The sequence below is a fragment of the Pteropus medius genome, unplaced genomic scaffold (genome assembly GCF_902729225.1).
Source record: "Pteropus medius unplaced genomic scaffold, Ma_sr-lr_union100, whole genome shotgun sequence".
NCBI classification, from domain to species: Eukaryota; Metazoa; Chordata; class Mammalia; order Chiroptera; family Pteropodidae; genus Pteropus; species Pteropus medius.
Window position 1 is genome coordinate 6,803,132 of NW_024354502.1, and position 22,702 is coordinate 6,825,833.

The window sequence follows — 22,702 nt, forward strand, 5'->3', positions numbered from 1 at the left end:
ATGCAAGAAAGCTTTTGTCTATTTTGAAAGGTATTTTCAGATATCAGTAACTGTAATGGGGAGTTTGTTTTAGGGGAAAAAAAAACTTTCTTGGAGCCAAGGGAATAATAACTACCAAAGAATGAAACGTTTTGTATTTTGCAAAACACTTTATTTATGTGATTTCGTTTTGTGAGAGACATTAGGGCAGGTGATTAAGGGCCCGGGCAACAGTGACAAGACGTCTGGGCTCAGACCCCAGCTCTGCCAGGTGCTCACTGGGACTTCGGGGAGCTACTCAAACACTCCAAGCCTTAGTGTCCTCATCTATAAAATAAGGGTCATTGGGAGGAGTAAATGAGAGATTACATATCGCTTAGATCGGTGTTTAGCACATAGTCAAAGCTGTTTAAATGTTAGCTATGACATATACACCATCTTATTTAATCCTCCCGAGAGCCCTGTATGATAAATATCATTATCCTTTTTACAGATAGTGGAAATCAAGGCTGAGAGAGAGGTGAAGGAACTGGCTCAGAGTATCACAGCTGGCAGGTGGCAGAGCTGAGATTTAAACCCAGATTCTCTGATTCTTAACCACCATCCTGTGCTGGGGGCCTCTTGCCCTCACACGACGTGGGCGCCCTCAGCCTGAGAGGACCAAGTGCTTCAGACTGACAGATCGATGTCCCAAACGTAGACTTGGGCGTTTGTTACTTCCCAGTAGTTCTCTGGGATTTATCAGAGCATGAGATCGCCCTATGCTTTTTATTTTATTTTTCATTATTAACGAACATGAAGTTACTCCGGTTCTTTTGAGGACTGTGGTTTATGAGGCCACAGAGTGTAGAGGAACAAAGCGTGGCTTGCTCAGTCAGAATGCTGGGGTCCCAGTGTCAGCACCCTCACCTTCCAAATGCCCATTGACTTAGTGAGAACTCTAGCCCCTGCCCCCAGAGTTGTTGTGAATGACCAGAGAGAAAGATGTCTTACTTATAGACAGACTACACATGGTATGGGCACAATTCGAGTTAACCATTATTGCTACCATTATTACAGTCACGTGCTGTGTAGGGCTAGGTTCTGAGAAGTGTGTCATTAGGTGATTTCGCCGTTGTGCAACCATCACAGAGTGTACTTACACACACCTAGGTGGTGCAGTCTAGTACACACCTAGGCTATGGGGCACACCACTATCGTATATGCGGTTTGTCGTTGACTGGAACACGTTATGTAGCACGTGACGGTACTTATTTGCTTTCCATGAAAATATGCCACTAAAATTTAACCCTAATTTAAGTAGAATGGATTCCACTGTTTAGCATTGGATTTTATAGCTTTAGAACGAAACTTCTGAAAATTGTCTATGAATCATGTGTACTTACACTGCAAGGCAACCTTATTCGTGCATTTTTATATTTATTAACAAATGTGTATCGTGTGCCTCTTGTGCACAGGCCCAGGGCATACAGTGAGAAAGGACACAGAAGTGACTGCATCATGACAGTTGGTATCTCTTCTGAACTCTGCTTTCCTTCTCTGCTGATTCTATAATAACATACTGAAGCAAATTTTTTGAAAACAAAACAAAATTCAACCAACCTACAATCTCCTCTTTCTCCCCACGCTCCCCAAAAGGGGACCTTCAGATAATACAATCCTGTCCACAGTTTATACACAACCATCATTTACATAGTTTTGCTTTTAGATAGTCCAGGGTATTAACTAAAATATCCTTTGTTTGCTGGTAGTGAAAATAAAGGAGGTGCACACACATGTGTGTCTGGGGCAGCTACCTATGTAATTAGACCCATGATATTACCGAGGAAACAAAACTCCTTTTAGAAAACATAACTCAGTGGATCAGAGATTCATCTTAAAGTGGATGATAACTTGTTTAAAAGATCTGCAGATAAATAGGAAGTTACATTAACAGACACAAATGCCCAGTTTAGTTCCTGATGTTAAATTGTAAAGAAAAAAGAGAAAAAAAAAAAAAAAGTGAATCCAGGCTCCAGAGAGACCATTTTGAACCATTTGGGGGAATTTAAAGAAGTAATTGACTTCACCATATCCTGGTGCTCTGAAAGGATTTCCGTTTGGTAGAGAAGCCCCGGATCCAGCAGGGAAATTTACTGTAGGGATTGTTCCACTCGTTTAACTGCTTTTCACGTACTGAAATATTAAATGCCCACACACGATTTACATTTATTTAAAACAAAACACTGAATTGATAGCCCTTCTGGGAGGGGAAAGAAATAAAGGATTGAGTCTTACAGCAAAAAGGATTTATCTTCGTGATTACTGTCATCTCTTCTGAAAATTTTCTCCTTCTCTCTCTGAACAGATGACCCTAAAGCCATTATTGCTAATCTCACGGTAAGTCCTGCCAGTCACCAGGCTTCTGCTTGGGAGCAGCTCCCACACACTCATCTCTGTGTTCACCTCTCCTGTGGGGCGGGGGAAACATTCTCCTCGTTGCCCTGCTGTCCTGTATATTTGTTCCCCTGGGAGCTTTCAAAACTTCTGGCCTGTGGACAGCTGCAGGCTCCCTAATGGTCTTGGAAATGATACAAGCTGACAATATTTGATCTTTCCATTAGTACTGAGAGTAAACAAATCCTTACTCTTTCTGAACCAGATCGGCCCACCACCCAGGATAGAGGCCTCAGAGCCTCAAGAGGGTGTAATCACAGAGGCCTGGGCATGCGTTCTCCGCCTCTCCCATGCTACCTCCCAATCCTGTGACTCGAAGCTGTTGGGGAGAGGTCTTGGAGCTTGAATTGCTCTTAGTGATGGTCTTGTGAGTCCGGAATGTATCTTAAAAAATTCCTCCTCCCCTCCGATCACCTTCCATCTCCAAAGTTATCTAATCCTCTTTAACCTACTTGTTTTCAGTTTATATTATTTGTTAGGGTGTAACAAATTTCATTTATTCACGAACCAAACTTTTGTTTGGCTTAAAATCTCCTTCAACTTTCTAGAGAGAGGCTATCTAAGCTTTCTTATAGAAGACATTCCATCTAAAGTCCAATTTCCATTTATATTTCAGTGTAAAAAACCAGATCAGCACTTTAAACCCTACATGAAACAACACCTTCCCAAACGTTTGCACTATGCCAACAACAGAAGAATCGAGGACATCCATTTATTGGTGGACCGCAGATGGCATGTTGCAAGGTAACTTGGGAATTGGCTGTCCCTGGTTCTCATCTTCGAAACCATCCCTTTGGCCATTTGAGTGCTCTAAGGTGCTCAGCCATCATAAAGAGAAATCTCAGTTGGACATCTCACTGTTTCCAAAGATTTTGTATGCTAAGAAAACAATTAGCGCTGAGACAATGCATCTTTAATTTTCCGGGTCTCAGTGTCTCCCTGTAGTCTCTCAGTGCATCTCCGTGTGTGTGTGTCTCTCTCTTTTTCAGTTCTTTAATTCACATTCTAGCCTCTATTTTTATTACTTGAGTAAGTCCGAAGTATGACTAAGACACCGAACTGATTTGGTTTCAGCTGACAAGCCTTAGCTTGTAGGGATGTTGATAGAGGAGTTCAGAAAATGTTGGTAATCTTAAAACCTCTGTTCCTGTGGGCATGTTTTATTTGGCCTTAAATATGTCAGATGTTTACCTTTTTTTGAACTACAAAGGAATCCAATATTGAAGAGACTATTCCTTGCCCTAGAGTCCTTTGTAGAATGTCTCCTGGAAGCTCTCACCACCTCCAAAGGGTTAATCATTAGAAGTTTATCCATTTTCACACAAATCTGGCAGCAGCCCTTTCCCACTTGCTAGTTTCGACTTTCTCCTTAAGAAAAGTGTTATGAATCAGTCTATAGTAATAACTGAACAACTACAATGTGAACTCTAGCTAGGTACTTTAATGAGTTTACCAGGGAGAGAAGATAATGAAAAACTGCTCATTCTCTAGGAACTTATATCAACATGGAACACCCTGAGAGACACATGACAAATACCTAAATATCCTACTGTAATCGTCGGGGGTGGGGTACATAGAGTTAAATATGTAGGATTATGAAGAGAGATGTATGAAGACCAGAAATTATTGAAATCGTTTAAAGCTGACGCGGGGAGTCTTCACGGAAAAGTTACAAATATATGACCAAATGGCTTGGCTGAGTATGTCCTCTGCGGGAACATTTATACACAGGGTGACTTTGAACAGATTTGGCGCAGTTGGTGGGTTTATATGAAGTAAACCTGGTTGGCGAGTAGAAGTTAAATGAAAGATGATGACAGTTGAGCAAATTATCATAGACAGAACCAGACACTTTAATTAGCAGTAAATCTTTTAAACTCTTGCATCGTTGGGTTATTACATGTGCATATCCTATTATCCCAAGCCGAAAGTACTTTTCCTAAGGATGGGGACCCAAATGTTTAATTTCTTTATTTCTCCCCAAGCACTTTACTTCAGTGCAATGTACCCTATAGGTATGAGGGGAATATTTGTATTAATAAACATGAAAGTTTTTTTTGCAAAAGTGCTCCATGACACTTAAGCAAAAGGTGTCTTCTTGTCACAAGGGAGATCAGAGGGTTTTGATGTATAGAGAGAAATGTTTTCATTTTTTGTTTCTGTTTTGAGATAGTACCTAGGTGAGCCTGGGCTTTTGTTAGATTCGTCGCTATTAATGTTAGGTTTTCCACTAGGTTATAGTCTCTAGTTGCATTATATCAAAGGAGGGTTTGTATGCAAACATTTTTATAGAATACAGATCTCCACTCATTGATGAAACTTGACGTATTTAAAAAGTGCCTACTATGTGTTTGGCATTGAGCCTAGTGCGGGGTATATAGAAGTAAACTGACAAACGGTCTTAGAGTGGAGAATTTTATGACTGTGAAGCTGAAGCATATAGACAGACAGAACATTACCTGTGATGAGCGCTTTGCTCAGTGCGAGTACTACATAGAAGGAGTGCACCATGACTTCTGTTCAGAAGTCCTCATTAGTCCTGGGCTCATTGTCAAAGCAAAGGCACTTGGAAATGAACAGCATCCTCTTTTCATCACCACAGGAATGATGCAATTAAAATAGAGATAAATATGCTCGCAAAACCCACTTCTTAGAGATTCTTTGTGCACCGAAATTGGCTATTTATCAGAGTGATTTCATGAGAAATCCTGACTGATTATGCAATTGTTGTGATGTAGGAAACCTTTGGATGTCTATAAGAAACCATCAGGAAAGTGTTTTTTCCAGGGGGACCATGGATTTGATAACAAGGTCAACAGCATGCAGGTATGATCACAGAACTGGGAATTGGAAGTGTGTTTTAGTGATTCTCAGAAGGGATGAGGGATGGCGGCGTGAGTGACGCTGCACGGGAGTCGTAAGGAGGGGAAGGGTCACTACTGGAGAGTAGCGATGTGTCTAATTGTTTTTGTTTCCTTACCTTTTGGAAGACTGTTTTTGTAGGTTATGGCCCAACATTTAAGTACAAGACTAAAGTACCTCCATTTGAAAACATCGAACTTTACAATGTTATGTGTGGTAAGTCACTGATTTAATAAAAACCAACGAAACAATCTTGAGTTAACATGTGAACTTCCTCAGTGTCGGAGAAAGAAATGAGGTGTCTCTTTTCCAGGACCACCTCATCTCCCTGCAAAACTAATGCTCTAACTCGCCCATCGGTTTGGAGGACAGCATATCATTCCCTTCTATGGCTTCTTTGTCTTCGTCCAACAGTTGACTAATGAGGAGTTTTCATGGTGTTGCTGTTGGCAGCCTTTGGCTGCTCCAACATAGCATTACAGTTTGACACCGCTGGTCAGGGACCTGGTGAAGCGAGAGTCCCGCACAGAGCTTTCTCCCATCTCCATCTCTCACACTGCAGCCCAGTTGAAATTTTGCCAGCTTGCATCCTGGCCGGCTGTTTATGTGCTCCTAATTATTTTTCTTTCTTGCACTTCTAGTTGCTCAATGAGGACAACTTTTCCTATTTAATAAGGGAGTGCCAGTCTGGTGGTTAAAGGGGGAGTCTGAAAGTCGGGTCTCCTGGGTTCTCTTCCCATCTTGGCTGCTAACTCTCCCCTGTCCCGCCTCCCAGCTTAGGCAAGTCACTGTGTGCCTGCTTGGCAACCATTCACTCGCTATGAAATCAGCCTGTTCATTTCACAGTGGCACTTCAAGGCACAGGGCCAAAGCCTCCTCTTGTCCCCGTACTTCTGTGGAGTGCATTGGAGGTTATTTATTGATTATAAATCTCATTTCAAAATTTGGTATAGAAAGTTCTTAGAGATGCTGAAAGGCAAGAGTCTGATAGTCTTTAGGTTGTAACTCACAGACATGGGCAATTGCTAGGTAAAGCCCTATTCCTTTACTTTCTTTTGGGGAATCTGTCTCTCTCTCTCTCTCTCTCTCTCTCTGTCTGTCTCTGATCAAGCAATGAACATGCTATTTCAGAAAGCTGTGGCAAGACATCGTTAGGCTAGAATGATTGAGGCAGTAAGAAGGTTTTTATCTAATTTGATTTTATCCAGTTCTGATCAGCATTCAGAGTTTTCAGACCCTTGGAAGGTGATTGTTTTTGACTCTTGCCATATCTCATCAAAAAATGTTTACAAAGCACCTGGCTTCTTTTCTTCTCATTAGATCTCCTGGGATTGAAGCCAGCTCCTAATAATGGGACCCATGGAAGTTTGAATCATCTCTTGCGGACTAACACCTTCAGGCCAACCATACCAGAGGAAGTCACCAGACCCAATTATCCAGGGATTATGTACCTTCAGTCTGATTTTGACCTGGGCTGCACCTGTGATGATAAGGTAGAGCCAAAGGTAGAAATAACCTTTATGTTTATCACGGAGGAGGTGGTTGGGTGTAGAGTAGGGCTGTTCAATCGAACTTTCTGTGCTGTGTAAATGGTCCATATCTATTCTGTCCAAAATGGTAGTCACTGGCCATATGTGGTTTTTGAGCACTCGGAACTAAATTTTTAATTTTGTTTAACTTAATTACTTTATGTCGAAAGAGCCATATGTGGCTTGTGGCTACCATATTGGACAACACAGGTATAGAAAATGAAGGACAAAAAGCAGAATTCATAACGCTATATTGTGGAGTCAGAGTTCCCAGCCAAAGATCTTTTTCTTTTTTTCAATCTGGGTCACGTGTCTATTAGTCATGGTCCCAATAGGGGAAAAAAAAAAAAAAAAAAAAACGGCTCATGCAGAAGAGGTTTTTAAAGAGAGTTTCAAAGGATTGTTTCAAAAGTGTTTAATGAGAGGACTATTAACAAAGGCTGAGCAGAGTAGAACATCACTGAGGGAAGATGAAGTGCCCTGGGGCTAGCAGGGTGCCTGTACTAGCCTCGAATAATAAAGGGGCAGGGGGAGCAGTTACCAGAGCACTGGGGAAAGCTATGTAGGAAAGACCTATGGAATTCAGTAGATGGATGCAGCTAATACACTGCAACCTTGTAGTGAGGAAACCAGGGGAATAAATAAACCCTGTTTTCTTTTTTCTCCTCTAATTCCCTACTGGTGCCTCCCGTTGCTAGAGCCAAACAGGAAGCCGGAGGGCAAGCTTGCTCTTTTGATGCTGTCCTGAGAGGTCTGCCCCTCAGGGCACAGGGCTGAGTAGGGAAGGGTGCAACATGGATGGAGGTGATGGTGATGGTGGTGGTGGTGCAAATAAAGACTACGCAGCACATCGTGTTTGGACAGTTTTCGAATACCAAACAAGCTACAAGTGTTAAGCAATAATTTGTTTGTTGAATTTTCTATTGGTCAGAGACCTTTATAGTTGCCAGTCAGTGCTTCCGATAGCAAGAAATACCCAGTGTTACCACACTGAGTTTATGCCAACATAAAAGAAAGAAATCAGTTATTTTTGCACTTGTAGTTTTATTATGGGTAAATCTGTGATCTTTCTATTAGATCTCAGAGAAATGGAAAACAGTTCTCCCAGTGCCCCACCTCCATCCCCTACCATTTGCTACCTTCCAGAATTCCCAGGGGCTTAGAAGCCAGTTTGGGAAGCTCACCACTGGAGGAATCAGTTTGCTCTTCTTCTCCTTCCTACTTTTGCAACTGACAAGAACCAATGAGAATAATTACTCGAAGGCAGGTAATTCTCAGACCTCAGCTCAAATTGCACTGCTAAAGTCAACAGGAAGTGGTCTTCAGATAGATTCCAAATATAACTTTTGAGCACTCTCTTAGTTGTATCTTGTTTTCTAAATTACCTTTCTTTTAGAGAATAAAAAATATTTTGGATATGTTATCATAAGCCATATAGGAGGAATTATGGATTGTCTTTATTTTGTCTTGAGTTTCTCCAAAAGACTACCTTACTTTTCTTTAAAAAAAAAATATATATATACAGATATATTGAAAAGGTATAGAGATTAATCACATATACACATCATGAGAAAGAAAACATTACGAATTCAGTGGCAGCTCCACGTGTACCCTCCCTCCCCCGATCCCACTTCCTCCCTACCCCAAAGGTAACTCGTATGCTGAATATAGTGTGTATAATTGTCACATAGTTCTCTATACTTTTACTCCATACACGTGTACCTCTTAAATGATACAGTAATTAATCTGTAGTATAGTTCCCTAAAATAACCTATCGTATAGTTTTGCATATTGTAATTTTCTGTAAGTGCTATTGAACTGTATGTGTCCTACAATTAATTGGCTCATCATCATGTTTTTGAGATTTATGCATATTTACTACGTGAAGTTTTAACTTGTTCATTTTTACTGTTACTAGTTAATATTTAATTGAAAAAAATACACCATAGTGATTTTATTTATTTCCCTATTTGAGAACATTTGGTAATTTCCAATTGTTAGCACCTCCAAACAATGCTGCGATAGACATTATTGCAAATGTCTTTTCGTACGCATATGCTGGATATGTCTCTCAGTTGTATAGTAAGGTACAGAGTTGCTGAGCCATTACTTTTCAGCTTTGGAAAAAGCAACTTCATAAGTTAATTTGGGAATCACTTTAAAATACATAAAAGATTAATCTGAAATATTGAGGTGCTATTCTGATTAATTTACATATATGTGCCCCAAAAGTCATCATTACCAGCACCAGAGGTTGGTACCATATTATTCACAGTTTTAAGAAAAGGAGACAGAGATTAAAGAAGGGGGTCAAATATATGCTGATGGCAGGAGATCTGACTTCGTGAACACACAGTGCAGTATACATATGAAGTCTTATTGAATTATACACCTGAAACCTAGTTTTATTAACCAATGTCACCCCAATAAATTTTAAGTAAAAAAGAGGGTGCCCATGACCATAGAACTACTAGGAAGTGGAGCCTCGAATGTTAATTTGAGATAAAATTCCTCTACACAGCTTACACTATTAATGGAATTTAGGATCTTGTTTTGAACTTAGCAGGCTCCTAAGTAGAGATAAGGGTACAGGAAAGAAATAAAATTTCTGATTTCTTTTTTCTTTTTCTGGTTTTCACACACGAAGAACAAATTGGATGAACTCAATAAACGCCTCCACATAAAAGGATCTACAGAAGGTAAGGGGTTGATGGAAAAAGCAATCAAATTAGTTTTATTTTTCTAGTTTTTGAAAATCGAAGAGACTTATTTACTTCAAAGTGTAAGCACAATATTTTTTAAAACTCAAATTTGGATTGCAAAGTTACTTTAATATCCATCTGACAAAGGATATTCTTTATTCTATGTACACAGATGCCAGCTGTGTCATAGTCAGAAAAATTTTATACCCATTTTTTTTTTTTTTTTTTATTAATAGCTTCTAAGCCTTTTGGAAATCAAACATACCATTGTGTATCTGATGGGTCATATGTTAAGGTGCTGATGGGAACTTCTGTGACAGGACAGGACCTGCTATTATAAATAATAGCAACTCGTACATATACTGTAGTTCACCTGCGTGGAAAGTCAGTGTATATGTTGTGAGGAGAGAGAGAAGGAACCAAATCAGAACGCCTTTTCCACATAAGGATCGTCTTGAGCCCTACCTCCTCCTTGTAATCTAGGTACAATGATAACATGCATGTATTAGTCAACTTCTCCAATCTTGGGATGATAAAGAAATCGCAGTGATTTGTACCGAGAAAGCTGCCTGTCTTGCTCACATTTCAGTATGCCGACTGTAGGCTAAGTATGGCTCTGTCCCATATGCACTTATTCTGGAATCCAGGCAGAAGGAGCAACCCCGAGCTGCACAATGCCCTTTTCGTGGCAGAACTGTGCCATGGGTCTCAACACTTCTGCTTTCATGAAGTATTTGTCACTTCCATTCACAGTTCACTGGTGAGAGCAAGGTCCATAAAAACAATGGAGTAGAGAAATATTTTTTCAACAAGGACACTGTCCTGCAAGTCACATGGCAATGGGTAGAAGGATATAATCCTTTATAAAAGGGTAGTGAATAATTAAGAACAATAATGTAACTACCCCCACACGCCCTTTTTTCTGGTTTTGAAATTCCAGAGAATTAAAAGAAATTAGAAGAGGAGGGAAAAGCTTTTATGCATGTCATCACAGTAGATGGGATAGCATCTTGTAACAGCAAGGGAACAGCTAAAAGTTTATTAAAAAGTAAATAGAACTCAAGTACAGCAGCCTGAAGTCATGCAGTAGAGATGCAATAGTCGAATTCTCCCGAGAGCAATCTTTGAGTTATTAGCTTACATATGGTTCTGTTTATCATATGTGCTGTTTCCAATCTGATTAAGTAAAGATTGAGGAAACCAGTAGAAGATTTTATTTATTTCTTTTCCCTTTTTATAAAGATCTTCATCTTCTTTCTTCTTCCCTTTCTGCATCGCCACCACCCCCCCTTCTCTCTTTGATCACAGAACACACAGACTCTTCGGCATGTAATTGGATGACCACAGCTTTGAAGATAGGATTTAGTTGGTGGAAGGTACACAGATCCTTCATAAACTCTAGAAGTGATTTGAAATGTTTGACATCTAACCCCTAGTGTATTACAATGTCATTATAATCAGAAAAATTGGAATGTCGCCAGGATCAAGAGATGCAAAGTCTCACGATTGGAGTTTTTCGAATATACGGTCACCAAGGCAGAGAAATAAAACTGAGATGTTTCTCTTCTAAAAGTCGCTAATGAAATAGTTAATTATGATAACTTTACATCGACTTCCGTGTTTTTGCTGATTCAAGCTCTGGCTCTTCCTGGTACTAAAACATTCCCATCTGGGGGAAAAAATTCTGCATTTAGTTTGCTGGTGGCAGTGTGCTCATGTGACAAAGCCAGTTCCACAATTTGGCATAAACAGCACCCTCAAACTTCTGAGTATGAAAAGAAGAGGCGTCTTCTAGGTAAATCACTGCCTTTCAGAGCTGGAAGGTCCTATAGTGTGTGACCACAGACATCCATTGCTCAGAGGTAGACATAAGTGTCTTATTTCAAGACGATTTTACATCAATGAAACTTAAGGCTTATACACGTTCATGGCAATGGACCCTCATGGGCATTTGTTGAGTGCCTACCCTGGACTGGGAGCTGATTTCTCTGAGACATCTGGTTCTGTCAGCTGTGTCACCGACAGTTCCCTGGATATGACTTCACACTGATGACATAAAATATTAGGGGAGGATCATGGTAGCACATTCATTGCCTTGGTCTGCTCGTGGCCTATTGGGATAGCCTTTAATGATGCAAGAGAGACTTAGCAACTATTACATGAAATAAAAATAATTATATATCATTGTCGTATTATGCGTAAAGCATTTCCTAGTTTAGATTCTGGAAGATGTATAAACCTCAGTTTTCTCTCTCGTGTCTCTTGGTCTTTGTCTTCTTAAGGATCCTATCTCAGTCATTTCTTTAGCTGCAAAGTGACATTTTGTTGGTCAGAATTCTTTCAAATCTTTATGGTGTTTCCTGGGTCATAAATCTAGACTCCCACCTGAAATATTCAGTGTCTGCTCCATTAGACTAGAACTTCATGAATTCGAGTCACTGTGTGTGTTGAGTGCACGTGCATGCTATGATTAGAGTAATTGCTTCCCGTTTCTGGATATCTTTGAATATATATTGAGGCTTTTAAACCATTTCCTAGACCTAAAGTGCTATACAAATGTAAAGTTGTATTATTTGTATTTCTAGTTTTTTTTAAGCATAGCTGTAGGTAGCTTACATAGGTGCTTTTTTTCCCCCCATAAACCGTATGCTATGAACATTCCGTTTGTAACATTCATATGTAGCTAATGTCATAGGCCATAAAAACACTCATGCAACTGTGCAAAACACACTTGTGAACGCTGTACATAACCGTATTGAAACAACCCAAGGGATGTTTGAAGTAACAACAGAGAGGTATATTAAATTAATCTTAGGCAATATTTTGCTATAAATATTTAAACCGTATAGAATCAAGTTTTTTCCTTAAATGAAGAGAAAAATACATAATCTTCAAAAATAGTGATCTAAATTGTTTGTTAAAGCCTTAATATTTCTAGATATGTAGTGAATTCTGGATCTTAATTGCATGACTGTTCTTGTTTCTGAATCACGTATACTTAACATCTTGGCAAACTTACTGTGCAACGAAAAGTCATTTCTTTGAGACATTGAATCAATGGATTAATGAATGAACAAAATGGAAAATTTTAATCTCTCATAGCAAACAATTCTGGCACTATAGCCAGGTATTCACTGTAAGAATAATTGCACTATTTATTTTTACCTTAGTCTTTATTTATGTTGCTATAAAAATGTTTTATATTTTTGTAGTCAGGTTCACATACAATATTAACTTTGTGAAAAAAAGGAATTAAAAATCATTTTAACACCTGTATATGTTTGGCTCTGTCACATTTGAATAAGAAAAGTGACTTAAACACTGATAATCCTTGTTAACTTTAAAGCAGAGTCTTAAATATGACTACAGTCGGAATCTCCTCTGTAGCTTTTTTGAATTCTGAAATGTTTCTCGTTTTTGTTATTTCTGAGGATGTTAATTGTGCTAAAGATGTTAGTTTTGTTAAAGCGTTTCCGTGTATGTTTTGGAGAAGACAGGATGAAATCAATACATAGTGTAATTATTCATAATTTATAGTGGGATTCAAGATGAATTGAATGGACCAGACACTGAATTTTAAAAACCTTTATCTACCAATATTCCTTGTTGATACTGAAGTAGAACATATATATCCTTTACTAAAACCACTACAACTACAACTACTTTGGGTCAAGACTAGCTTTACATAGTTTGCCTCTAAACAGTGCAACATCCCAGTGAGATATGAGGCTTTGGGGAGGTTAAGGTACAAAATCACAGAATCTCTGTTACAGAATCACAGAGCTGTAAAGAGCTGAGATGAGATTTGACTCTGGTTCTATATGATACTAAAGTCCCTGTGCTTTCCTATGAAAAAGCTTCTTATTCTAGGAGTTGGAATAAAGAGACTATGTCAGGAGAGAATCTTGGTGCAAAATAGGGTTTGGAAGTTGATTCTGAGGTACTAGATGCTTTGATACAGATTGCTTTCCTCAGTAGTCACGACTCAGGCAAAGCTCATACCCAGGACTAGCTGGTTCTTCATTGAGATGTGCCCTCCATTAGAATAACCTGGCAGTCAGCATGCACCTGTGGACTATTTTGAAAATGCTGAGAAGAATAATGGACAAGGAGGATGGAAGCCTAGATTTTGGATGTTGCCATGTAGCTGAATTATCTTTTACAAATCGTGAACCTCCAGTTCCTTCTCAGTAAAGTGAGGATGATATTGATCTACTTAGTCTACCTCTTAGAGTTATAGTAGGCAGCTCACATTAGGAAGCTTGTTCTTTAGAGTCGTAAAGATGGCATTTTAAAAAATAGAACAAGCATTCGACAAGTATTTACCAAGTAGATATTATGTGCTTGGAGATAGGGATACAATCGTGAACAAAACATAAAAATCTCTGTTCTTATTGTTATTTTATTGTGAGATTTAACCAGTTGATGAATTACAACATGGTGTTTTAAGGGTTGAGGTAAGAAAGGACAGGATACTAAAAGAGGCGTCAGATCTACTCCCAGAGGAGGTTGACACGGCAGTCACTGTAGTAGGTACTTGCAAGGCAAGGTAGGAGATAGGATGCAGGAGAAAGAAAGACCCTGGGCAGAGATTTTGTGGTAAAATGTAAGAGCATATTATTATGGAAGTGAACATTTTATAAAAACAAAAAGGGGAGATTTTCATGTAGGCACTTAAGTAAGCCAATTAAGCTGTGGGAATATGAATCAGGAAGCTGAGGAGGGAAAAGAAACACAAACTCAAGTCTGGACGACCAAATTTTGGAAGATGAAAAGAGTGAGAGCTGAGCAAGTCCACGCCACTTAAAAAGGTTTCGCCTCACAGCATTTTGCCAAATGTGGTATCTGGAGGAGAACATTGGCGTGTACCCAAAACGCCAGAGACTATTGTAAATAGGGACCGGGGATGTGGGATGAAGGCCTTGTCTGGAATTCCATGGAGTAGCAACCTAACCTGAGAAGACATGGACTGTTCTAGACCCATTAAGGAATCAAGACGGACATACTTCTAAAGCAGAGGCATGCAGGCTTGTCTCCAGGGGGGCTGGTCTTGAGATGAAGAGCTTATGTGTCCAAAGACTGAGATGCAGGTACCCTCATGGCTCCAGTAGAGACTTTTGCTAAACAGAAATGCAAATGGGTGGCTTGCCCACGATGTCATGAAGAGTAGCAGAGTTAAGCTGTGACCAAGAATCTGTGGTTCTTTGATACTTTGATAAACTGAAAAAGGAAAATCTAAATTTTGATTCTGGATTTTAAAGTTTGTGTTTCTTACTGTGAAGATGATGTCACCCCTTTGTTAGATGAAATTATGATGCTCCAGGGAGACCCAAGGAGATTCTTTGGGTCGGTTGGGAAAATTGGTTGGGTTTTAGGAAACCGTCGAAACCATTGCATTGTTTTTCCTTCATGCCATAAATGCACAGTTAACGATTGAGAAGAAGTTAGTCATACAGTGATATATTTGTCCTGCAGCTATGTGCCAAAAACTGCAGTTGGAAGCTATGAAGTGCACATTTCCTGAAGAGAATTGAGTCTATACATGCAGAGCAGAAGAGTGAATAGAGATAGGTAGCTAAATTGGGGAAATCTTTCAGGAGAAAGTAAATCTTAAGACGTCTCTTCCACTTTTGTCCCCTCACTTCCTCTCCTCGTGTCTCTTCCACGAGGGCTGAACTATGTGATCATTTTATTTGCCATCTAGTTTTGAGTATGGAAAGAGGCACTCTTAACAATTATGCTAGGGTGACAGGCATACACTGGGATGTGGGGTCCACCTGGCTTAGCTTCACATGTTCTGTGGGGACTGTACTGATGCCAATAAATGAGGAGGACTAGAAGGGAAGCCAGAGTTGGTGGAGTCTATAGATTGCCCAAGATTATTGTTTAGTGGCTGCTCTAAAGAGGGGTATTGCATGGAGAAATATGGCTGCTGTTCTATTGTCCCTTCATGGAATAGATTAGATGCTAGGTTTGCATTTGAATTCGGAAGAATGTGTTTGGTAAGCATTAAAACTTGAACGATAAAAAGAGAATAGCTTCTCAAAGAATTTTGATACTTCTGCTTCCAGCTGAAACCAGGAAGTTCAGAGGCAACAAAAATGAAAACCAGGAAAACGTTAATGGAAATTTTGAACCTAGAAAAGGTTTGGTTTGAGTTTCAAAGGAAAGTCTCACTTGGTTTACTGCCCCAAGTACTACTGTTATGATTTGCTGGCTTTTTATTTGTTCATTATATTTCTTTTATATAATGTTATCATATTATGTTCTGATTCTTAGGGATGGGTCCCCAAATTTGGCAGCTTAACCAAGGCATTTACTGCAGTGCTGAAGCCAAACTACCCAGACAGGCTTGTGCTGTACCAGTGTGGGCCGCCTTGCCTCAAATCTGCAGTTCTACTTGGGGAGGGTCTTGCAAATTATTCTACGAAGAGTTTCCTCTGTTACTTGCATAGAATAGTAATACTTTAATTAAAGCAACATGTATAAATAATTTAATAAGTGATTGCCAGAACTGATTTTCTCTAATAAAAATAATCATAAAAAATTTTTTTGATTATCACTTAGGGAATTGTGCATTGCCTAATTGTGCATTATCAATACCTCAATCTTTAAATATTTTGGTCTGTAGGACCCCAATTTCCAAGAATCTATGGAAGTTCTGACTTTAGCCTATCCAAAACGGGCAGGTCAAGCTCCAGCCATTTATTGTGGGTGTGGAATGAAAGTTTACACACTAAACTCCCATCTCTTCTTAAAAGAGTAAGGTTTCAGATCTTTTATTTTTCCTAAAAGGAGAGCTTTCTCTTGGAGGTCTGGATCTACATTCTGGGGTCTTAACTGAGTTCTTTGGTAACTGGAGACCTCCCCTCTTCTGTATTCAAATGACACTCTTGAATTCCAATATATTTTATCTATACATGTTCCTTTAAGTTCGTACTTAAAGAGTTTTCCTCTGTGTGACAAAGCTGCTTACTTTAAATGCTCATTACTACTCACTGTTTATGCTGAAGTAATGCATATTTGAGTTGCTGTTTGCAACTAATGATCAAAGGGTGCCTTCCTCTTAATTAAATCATCGGTTAATTTGATGAACCTTTTCAGGAGTCAAGTGAATTCTACAAAAATCAATCCTATTGACTTCTCATTCAGCTGAACCCTTTCAAAATTTACTAATCATATTTTCTCCCCCCTATGCAGATTAAAATTCTTTATAACTGAAAAAAGGCATTAAAATAAGTATGACATTTACATTATAGTTTTGGTAACTGTAAGCTTTGACCCATGCTTAAGCGATCAGATAAACCACAAAAGTATTAGGAAAACTAACTTGATTAAATTAAGGAGAAGGAGCTCTACATTATTAATAAGTAAACAAGCAAATTTTGGACAACTGGACTCTCTTCCAATATTTAACGTTTGATATAAAGGTTAATTCGTGTTTTAACACAGTTTATTTTTTCTTTCCTAGAGAGACACCTCCTCTATGGACGGCCTGCAGTGCTCTATCGGACTAGATATGATATTTTATATCATACTGACTTTGAAAGCGGTTATAGTGAAATATTCCTGATGCCACTGTGGACATCATACACTGTTTCCAAACAGGTCGTTGAGAAAACTGAGTTTTATAAAAATTCTTGATGTGTTAATATAATAATTGCTTGCTTAACAGAATTTTGTCTTAGAAAAGATTTTAATTTTTCCTGATTAAAAATATTCAGTGTTGGATCTATTGCATGATATTTTAAACTAAATTTTATTCCATGGTGTAATAACTTCATGGTAATATGTGAAATATTGAAAGGCTCCTACTAATTTTTCTAGTTTCTTTTACTCTGCTTGGTATTGGCCAATAGTTATAGAGCCCACCAAGATTCGTTTGTTAGTTTTAATAGACTTTAATTTTCAGAGCAGTTTTAGGTTCATAGCAAAATAAAGTGAAAAGGACACAGAGTCCCCATATACCCCCACCCCCGACACACAACATAACCTCCCTGCCCCCACTATCAGCATCCTATCTGTTTTTTAATAAAAGCTTCATGTTGGAGTTTCAGTTTTGATGAAAATGAGATAGGTAAGTTTCTATCAAGAGTTAGAAAAAATCGTTTGGCAGTTGGGAATGTGTTTTTAATTTCTGAATGCAAATGAGTACTTCCCTTACCCCAAACACAGCTTCTTGTTAATGTGTGCTGTATGCATGTGTGTATGCACTGGCACATGCAATATGCATGCAGTCTTTCTTTTTATATACATATAAATGTCTATATAATTTCTCAGAGTGTTATTTTTTTGTCTTCTCTAGAATTCTATTCATTATTTCAACAATGGGATTTCTGCTTTATATTCTGCTTTCTATATTGCTTTATTTAAGACTTTATCAAGAGAGTTCTGCTGCTAAAGAAAAATAAGAGTTTGAAAATTACTGGCTTACCGTATTTAAAACTGAGGCCTTTTTGAAAAATTTTTTTAAGGAGTCAGAATGTGAGAATATGAGCTATAGTAAAAGCTAGAGGGGTTTTGATTCTGGTTTCAGTATTTCCCTGTTGGTTTGACATTGTCTTTGCAATGACGCTGCTGAATACCTCTGACTCACTATGCAGGCTGAGGTCTCTGGCATCCCCGAGCACTTGACCAATTGCGTCCGGCCTGATGTCCGTGTCTCTCCGAGTTTCAGTCAGAGCTGTTTAGCCTACAAAAATGATAAACAGATGTCCTATGGATTCCTCTTCCCTCCTTGTAAGTTATAGAGTATCAGGATCTGATCATCTTAGAGGGATGTAATTTCGTAGCGTCTAGAGTGTGCAACTTGGTATTTAGGACCAAGTGGTTTGCAGGTTTTCTTCAAAATGAGTGCTCCAGAGATCGAAGAGATAAACGTCTATGGGATCCTTCCAAAACTGGCCAGAAAAGAGACCAGCTTTTATAAATTCTCTTCTCCAGGGGATTTCTAAAGTGCAAGGGAATATTCTTTGCACCCTTCACATCATTAATTGAGAATCTGAAAGTGAAATGGTAAATTATTAAGACATGAATCGTTTAAATAATACCATACAGGTGATCTCTTAAGAATACATGAAACCCTTTAATTATCTCTCATTACTTTGATGACATTTTTTAAAGTCCAAAATTACACTAGTGAAATCAAATACTTATTTCCATAATATTTATTAGACCCAAGACTAGGTAGGAAGAAAAAGCATCGTAAAAATTTTTTGAGAGAGAACTATTGAGTGAAAGAAAGAAATTGAGTGGGAGGGGAAGTAGGAAATTCTATTTAAAGGAAGGCTTGAGTAGGAATAAAAAAGTAGATCCAGTCACTTCTTGACATTTGGATCATTTTAGAAGACTGATTTTTTTTTAATTGTTAGAGGTTTGGGTAAGTAACGACACTGTTTTCTTAATGTTTAGATCTGAGCTCTTCACCAGAAGCTAAATATGATACATTCCTTGTAACCAATATGGTCCCAATGTATCCTGCTTTCAAACGTAAGTCCAATATTTACGTAGTAAACTGTTGATGAAAAAAAAAAACATTTCTAAGTTTGCTACTTACCTTTTCTTCCTTGGTACAACTTTTTGTATTTAACCTTTTTAATTTTTGAAGACCTTTCATGTAAATCATCTACTGTTAGTTCAAATTATGAATCTGTGAGGACAGTTGTCAGATTCTTCATCCATTGTTTATAATTATGAAATTAATCACAAGAAATGACCCAGATCATGAACTAAACCAAGTTTGTGTTTTCTATACAATCAGGTGTTCCCTTTATTTCAATGTTCATTGTATGACTGGTTAAAAAGAGTCTTTTCTATATTTCGTAGGCCGACTTGACATTCAACAGCATCCATATTTACTTATTGGATGGTATAATAAAAGCTACTAGCATTTCCCCCCTTTCGGGTGATGATGGTGATGATGAATTTTGAATGTTGACCCTGAAACTCCCGTAAGAGCTCGATGGCATTCTGAATCATCTGAGTATTAAATTAGTTTTAGAGCTGTGCAAATTATCTTGGCTTCTTTGAACACTCATAATTTCTTTGTACATGACATAAATATTTGTGGTTGATAGTGATGCTATGAATGGTATAGGCACAATGAGCCCCGGGCCAAAAGCTGAATTCTAGTCCCAGGAGTGTGACCTCTAGCTACATGATTATAGAAATGCCATTTAAACTCTCATTTGTAAAATTAAGAGTTGATTGCATGATATCTGTGGTTTATATATAGGTTTATGATTTAATTTTCCAATGGCCAAAACAATTTGTTTTCTATTTCTGATAACAAAGAATCCATTCATCCACCCATCCATCCATCCATCCATCCATATCCATCTATCCATTCATCTATCTTATCCATTCATTCATTCACTCATCTATCTATCTTTTATCCATCTATCTTCACTTCATTCATCTATCTAATTCATCATATCCATTCATTCACTCATCCATCCATCCATCCATCCATCCATCCATCCATCCATCCATCCATGTAGTCAAACATAGAGAAAGCATTAAGGAGTAGTGGCTTTTGCTTCCCTTTAGTTCATTTAGAGTGAGCAAACCTATATGCTTATAGGGAAGATAGGAAAAGAGGTACCTCTACCTACTTGGTAAAGGAGACTTGGGCTGTGTTACAGGCCTCTCAGGGCTGAAATAAAGTCTCAAAATAGGATTCATAGGAGCAAATGATTGTGGAGTGTCATCTGGAGTGGCAGTCCTTCCCAATTTAACATTGGTGAAATGGCCAGCATGGTTTAGAGAAAAAAAAAATTTATTTGATGTCCTAGGGTAGTAAATAGAGGTTTATTCAAAGGTAGGATTCATTACCTATGAGTGAAAAATTAAAGTATGCTCCTAGAAGGAGGTTTCCTGGTTTCTTCTCAGGCCCAATTGCAAAATGTTTCAGAAAGCCACATAGATACATTTGCCATAATATTGCATGAAATGCAGCTTCATTTAATTTCCACAAATCAGGATTTCCTGGATTTTTTATTCTTCACGGATGCCTTATGACCAAGCAGTAATACAGGAAACAGTCAGTGCCGCCCTGAGGCTGGCGTGGCAGAAGGCCTTACACAGAGGGCTCACTCTTCTTCACTAGGAGATGGCTTTTCACATGCTGCCTCTCTGTGGGTTGGGCCTTTTGACTGTTCTCATTGGTGTTTCTTTCCCTCCTTTCCTCTCCAGTTTTTATGCTTAAGTTAACATTTGAACTTCTCTCTCACTGTCCTTTCTTTATTGCAAATAATTATGTATAGCATTTTGGCTTTGGTGGTCTGTCCTTTCTCATTCAGGGTAGAGTATCAGAGGATATAAAGAGCAGTTCAAATACTACAAGAAAAATGGCCAAGTACTTTTTACTAAGGGGAGGTAAGAGGCGATAACACTTGAACCTCATAACACCCATGTAGGATAGAGCACAGGAAGTTGAATCTAACATATCAAAATCAACTCATTGTTTGCCTTTTCTGTCCTCTTCTTTTATTCCCTTCTTTTGCCTTTCTCCTTTTTTCCATCCTGCTCCTCTGATTGGCCATAATATAAATTGGAGCTGGAGTAGACAATTAAGTCTTCTCCAGCGGGTGACCTTGAGAACTGAGAAGTGAGTAACAGAGGAGAAACCTGACATACACAGATCAGGATGTGAGTTTTCCAGGCAAAAGGAAGATCAAATGCAAAAGCTTAGTTGGAAACAAGTTTGGCTACGGTGGGGACAGGAAGAAAGCCATCTATCTGAGGGAAAAAGGGTAGGAAGTAAAGCCAGGGAGGTGGGGGATGGGGGGGCACAGTGAAAAGTTGGGATTATATTCTAATTACTTACAATGAGAAATCATCTGGAGTGTTAGAAATGGGTGTTGGGGGAGTATATTACAGAAATTTATGATGTAAAGAATCTATTTGGCTACTGTACAGGGCATGGGCTACAGGAAGTAAGAGTTTCTTACAGGGAGCCCAGGAAGTAGTCTTTTGTAGCAGTTCATTTCAGAGAGGATAGTAACTTAGAACAGAGTGAACACAGTAAAAATGGTGAGAAGTGGTTAGATTGCATGACTGAAATGTATTTTGGAGGTGGCGCGGTTCACATGTGTATGAAGTAAGAAGAGAAGTCAGGGATGACTCAGAGGATTTTGACCTGAATATCTAGGTGAGTGCGAGTGCCATTAACTATGATGGAGAAGCCAAAAGTTGGAGCAAGGTTAAGAAGGAAAATCAAGAATTCTGTATGGATAATTTTTGCTCTCCATGATTCCTAGGTATTCAAGTGGAACATGAGATGGGTGGTTGGATAAGCATGTCTAGAGCTCTGTCAGGTCTAGAAACGTAATCTGGGGAATCAGCATATCTATGAGATAATGAAGGGGAAAAAAGATTAAAGCCTTTTTTAATTTCTCACAAATGCCATACTTCCTCTTTCGTACATTCTGTTCCCCCTGCGTGGAATGCCCTATCTCTACCTCTTCACTTAGGAAATACCCACATATCCTTCAGTTCTCAGCTCAGTTACTTCATCTGTAAATCCTTCCCTGACTTACTGGGCTAGGGTAAACTCCCCAACTAATGTCTCCATCTCTTTCTCTTTTCTGGCTCACATATGACACACACACACACAGCTGCTGCTTTAGGATGGATCCTGCTCAAGAATCACTACAGTGCTATTGTTTCTTGGCTTGTGACATTTGGCTTGTAGAATGCATCCGAGAGAGAATTTGGCCCAAGCAAGGAGTTTTGTTCATGAGGAACTAATTTTGTCTTTGCACAGGAGTCTGGAATTATTTCCAAAGGGTGTTGGTGAAGAAATATGCTTCAGAAAGGAATGGAGTTAATGTGATAAGTGGACCAATTTTTGACTATGACTACGATGGCTTACATGACACACAAGACAAAATCAAACAGTAAGCTTTTCATTTCCAATCAATGTGCGTTTTTAAATTCCAAGATCTCACTCAAGACTATTTTCTCAAACATTCATGTGCTGAAGAAGAGCTGATACCACTTTAATCTTTTGCTCTTTGAATCTCCTTGTGATTCTTTTAGACTTTTGATGAAGTGTGACATTGGTGGTTGAAATGGAATTAGATTTTGTGGCAAATAAATGCACTCTTCTATTCCAGGAAAGATAATGTATCAAATGATTTTTTAAAAAGATTGTCATTTATTGTTTAACAACACTTCTGTGGGAAGATGGTA

General features: G+C 38.6%; 1 protein-coding gene across 6 annotated transcripts in view; it reads left to right on the forward strand.

Moving 5' to 3' along the window:
* Nucleotides 1-22,702, forward strand: part of ENPP2 (ectonucleotide pyrophosphatase/phosphodiesterase 2) — a 96,466-nt gene that overhangs the window by 67,083 nt on the left and 6,681 nt on the right. For 2 of the 6 annotated variants that reach the window (XM_039853568.1, XM_039853567.1), the window contains exons 14-24: nt 2,327-2,358; nt 3,032-3,159; nt 5,154-5,241; nt 5,406-5,493; nt 6,598-6,782; nt 9,454-9,505; nt 15,580-15,654; nt 16,980-17,116; nt 18,112-18,247; nt 18,920-18,997; nt 22,275-22,407. In XM_039853568.1, the coding sequence (XP_039709502.1) occupies nt 2,327-2,358; nt 3,032-3,159; nt 5,154-5,241; nt 5,406-5,493; nt 6,598-6,782; nt 9,454-9,505; nt 15,580-15,654; nt 16,980-17,116; nt 18,112-18,247; nt 18,920-18,997; nt 22,275-22,407 (1,132 nt within the window). The remainder of the gene's footprint in view (nt 1-2,326; nt 2,359-3,031; nt 3,160-5,153; nt 5,242-5,405; nt 5,494-6,597; nt 6,783-9,453; nt 9,506-15,579; nt 15,655-16,979; nt 17,117-18,111; nt 18,248-18,919; nt 18,998-22,274; nt 22,408-22,702) is intronic. The other 4 variants (XM_039853572.1, XM_039853570.1, XM_039853569.1 and 1 more) reach the window with 3 other exon arrangements.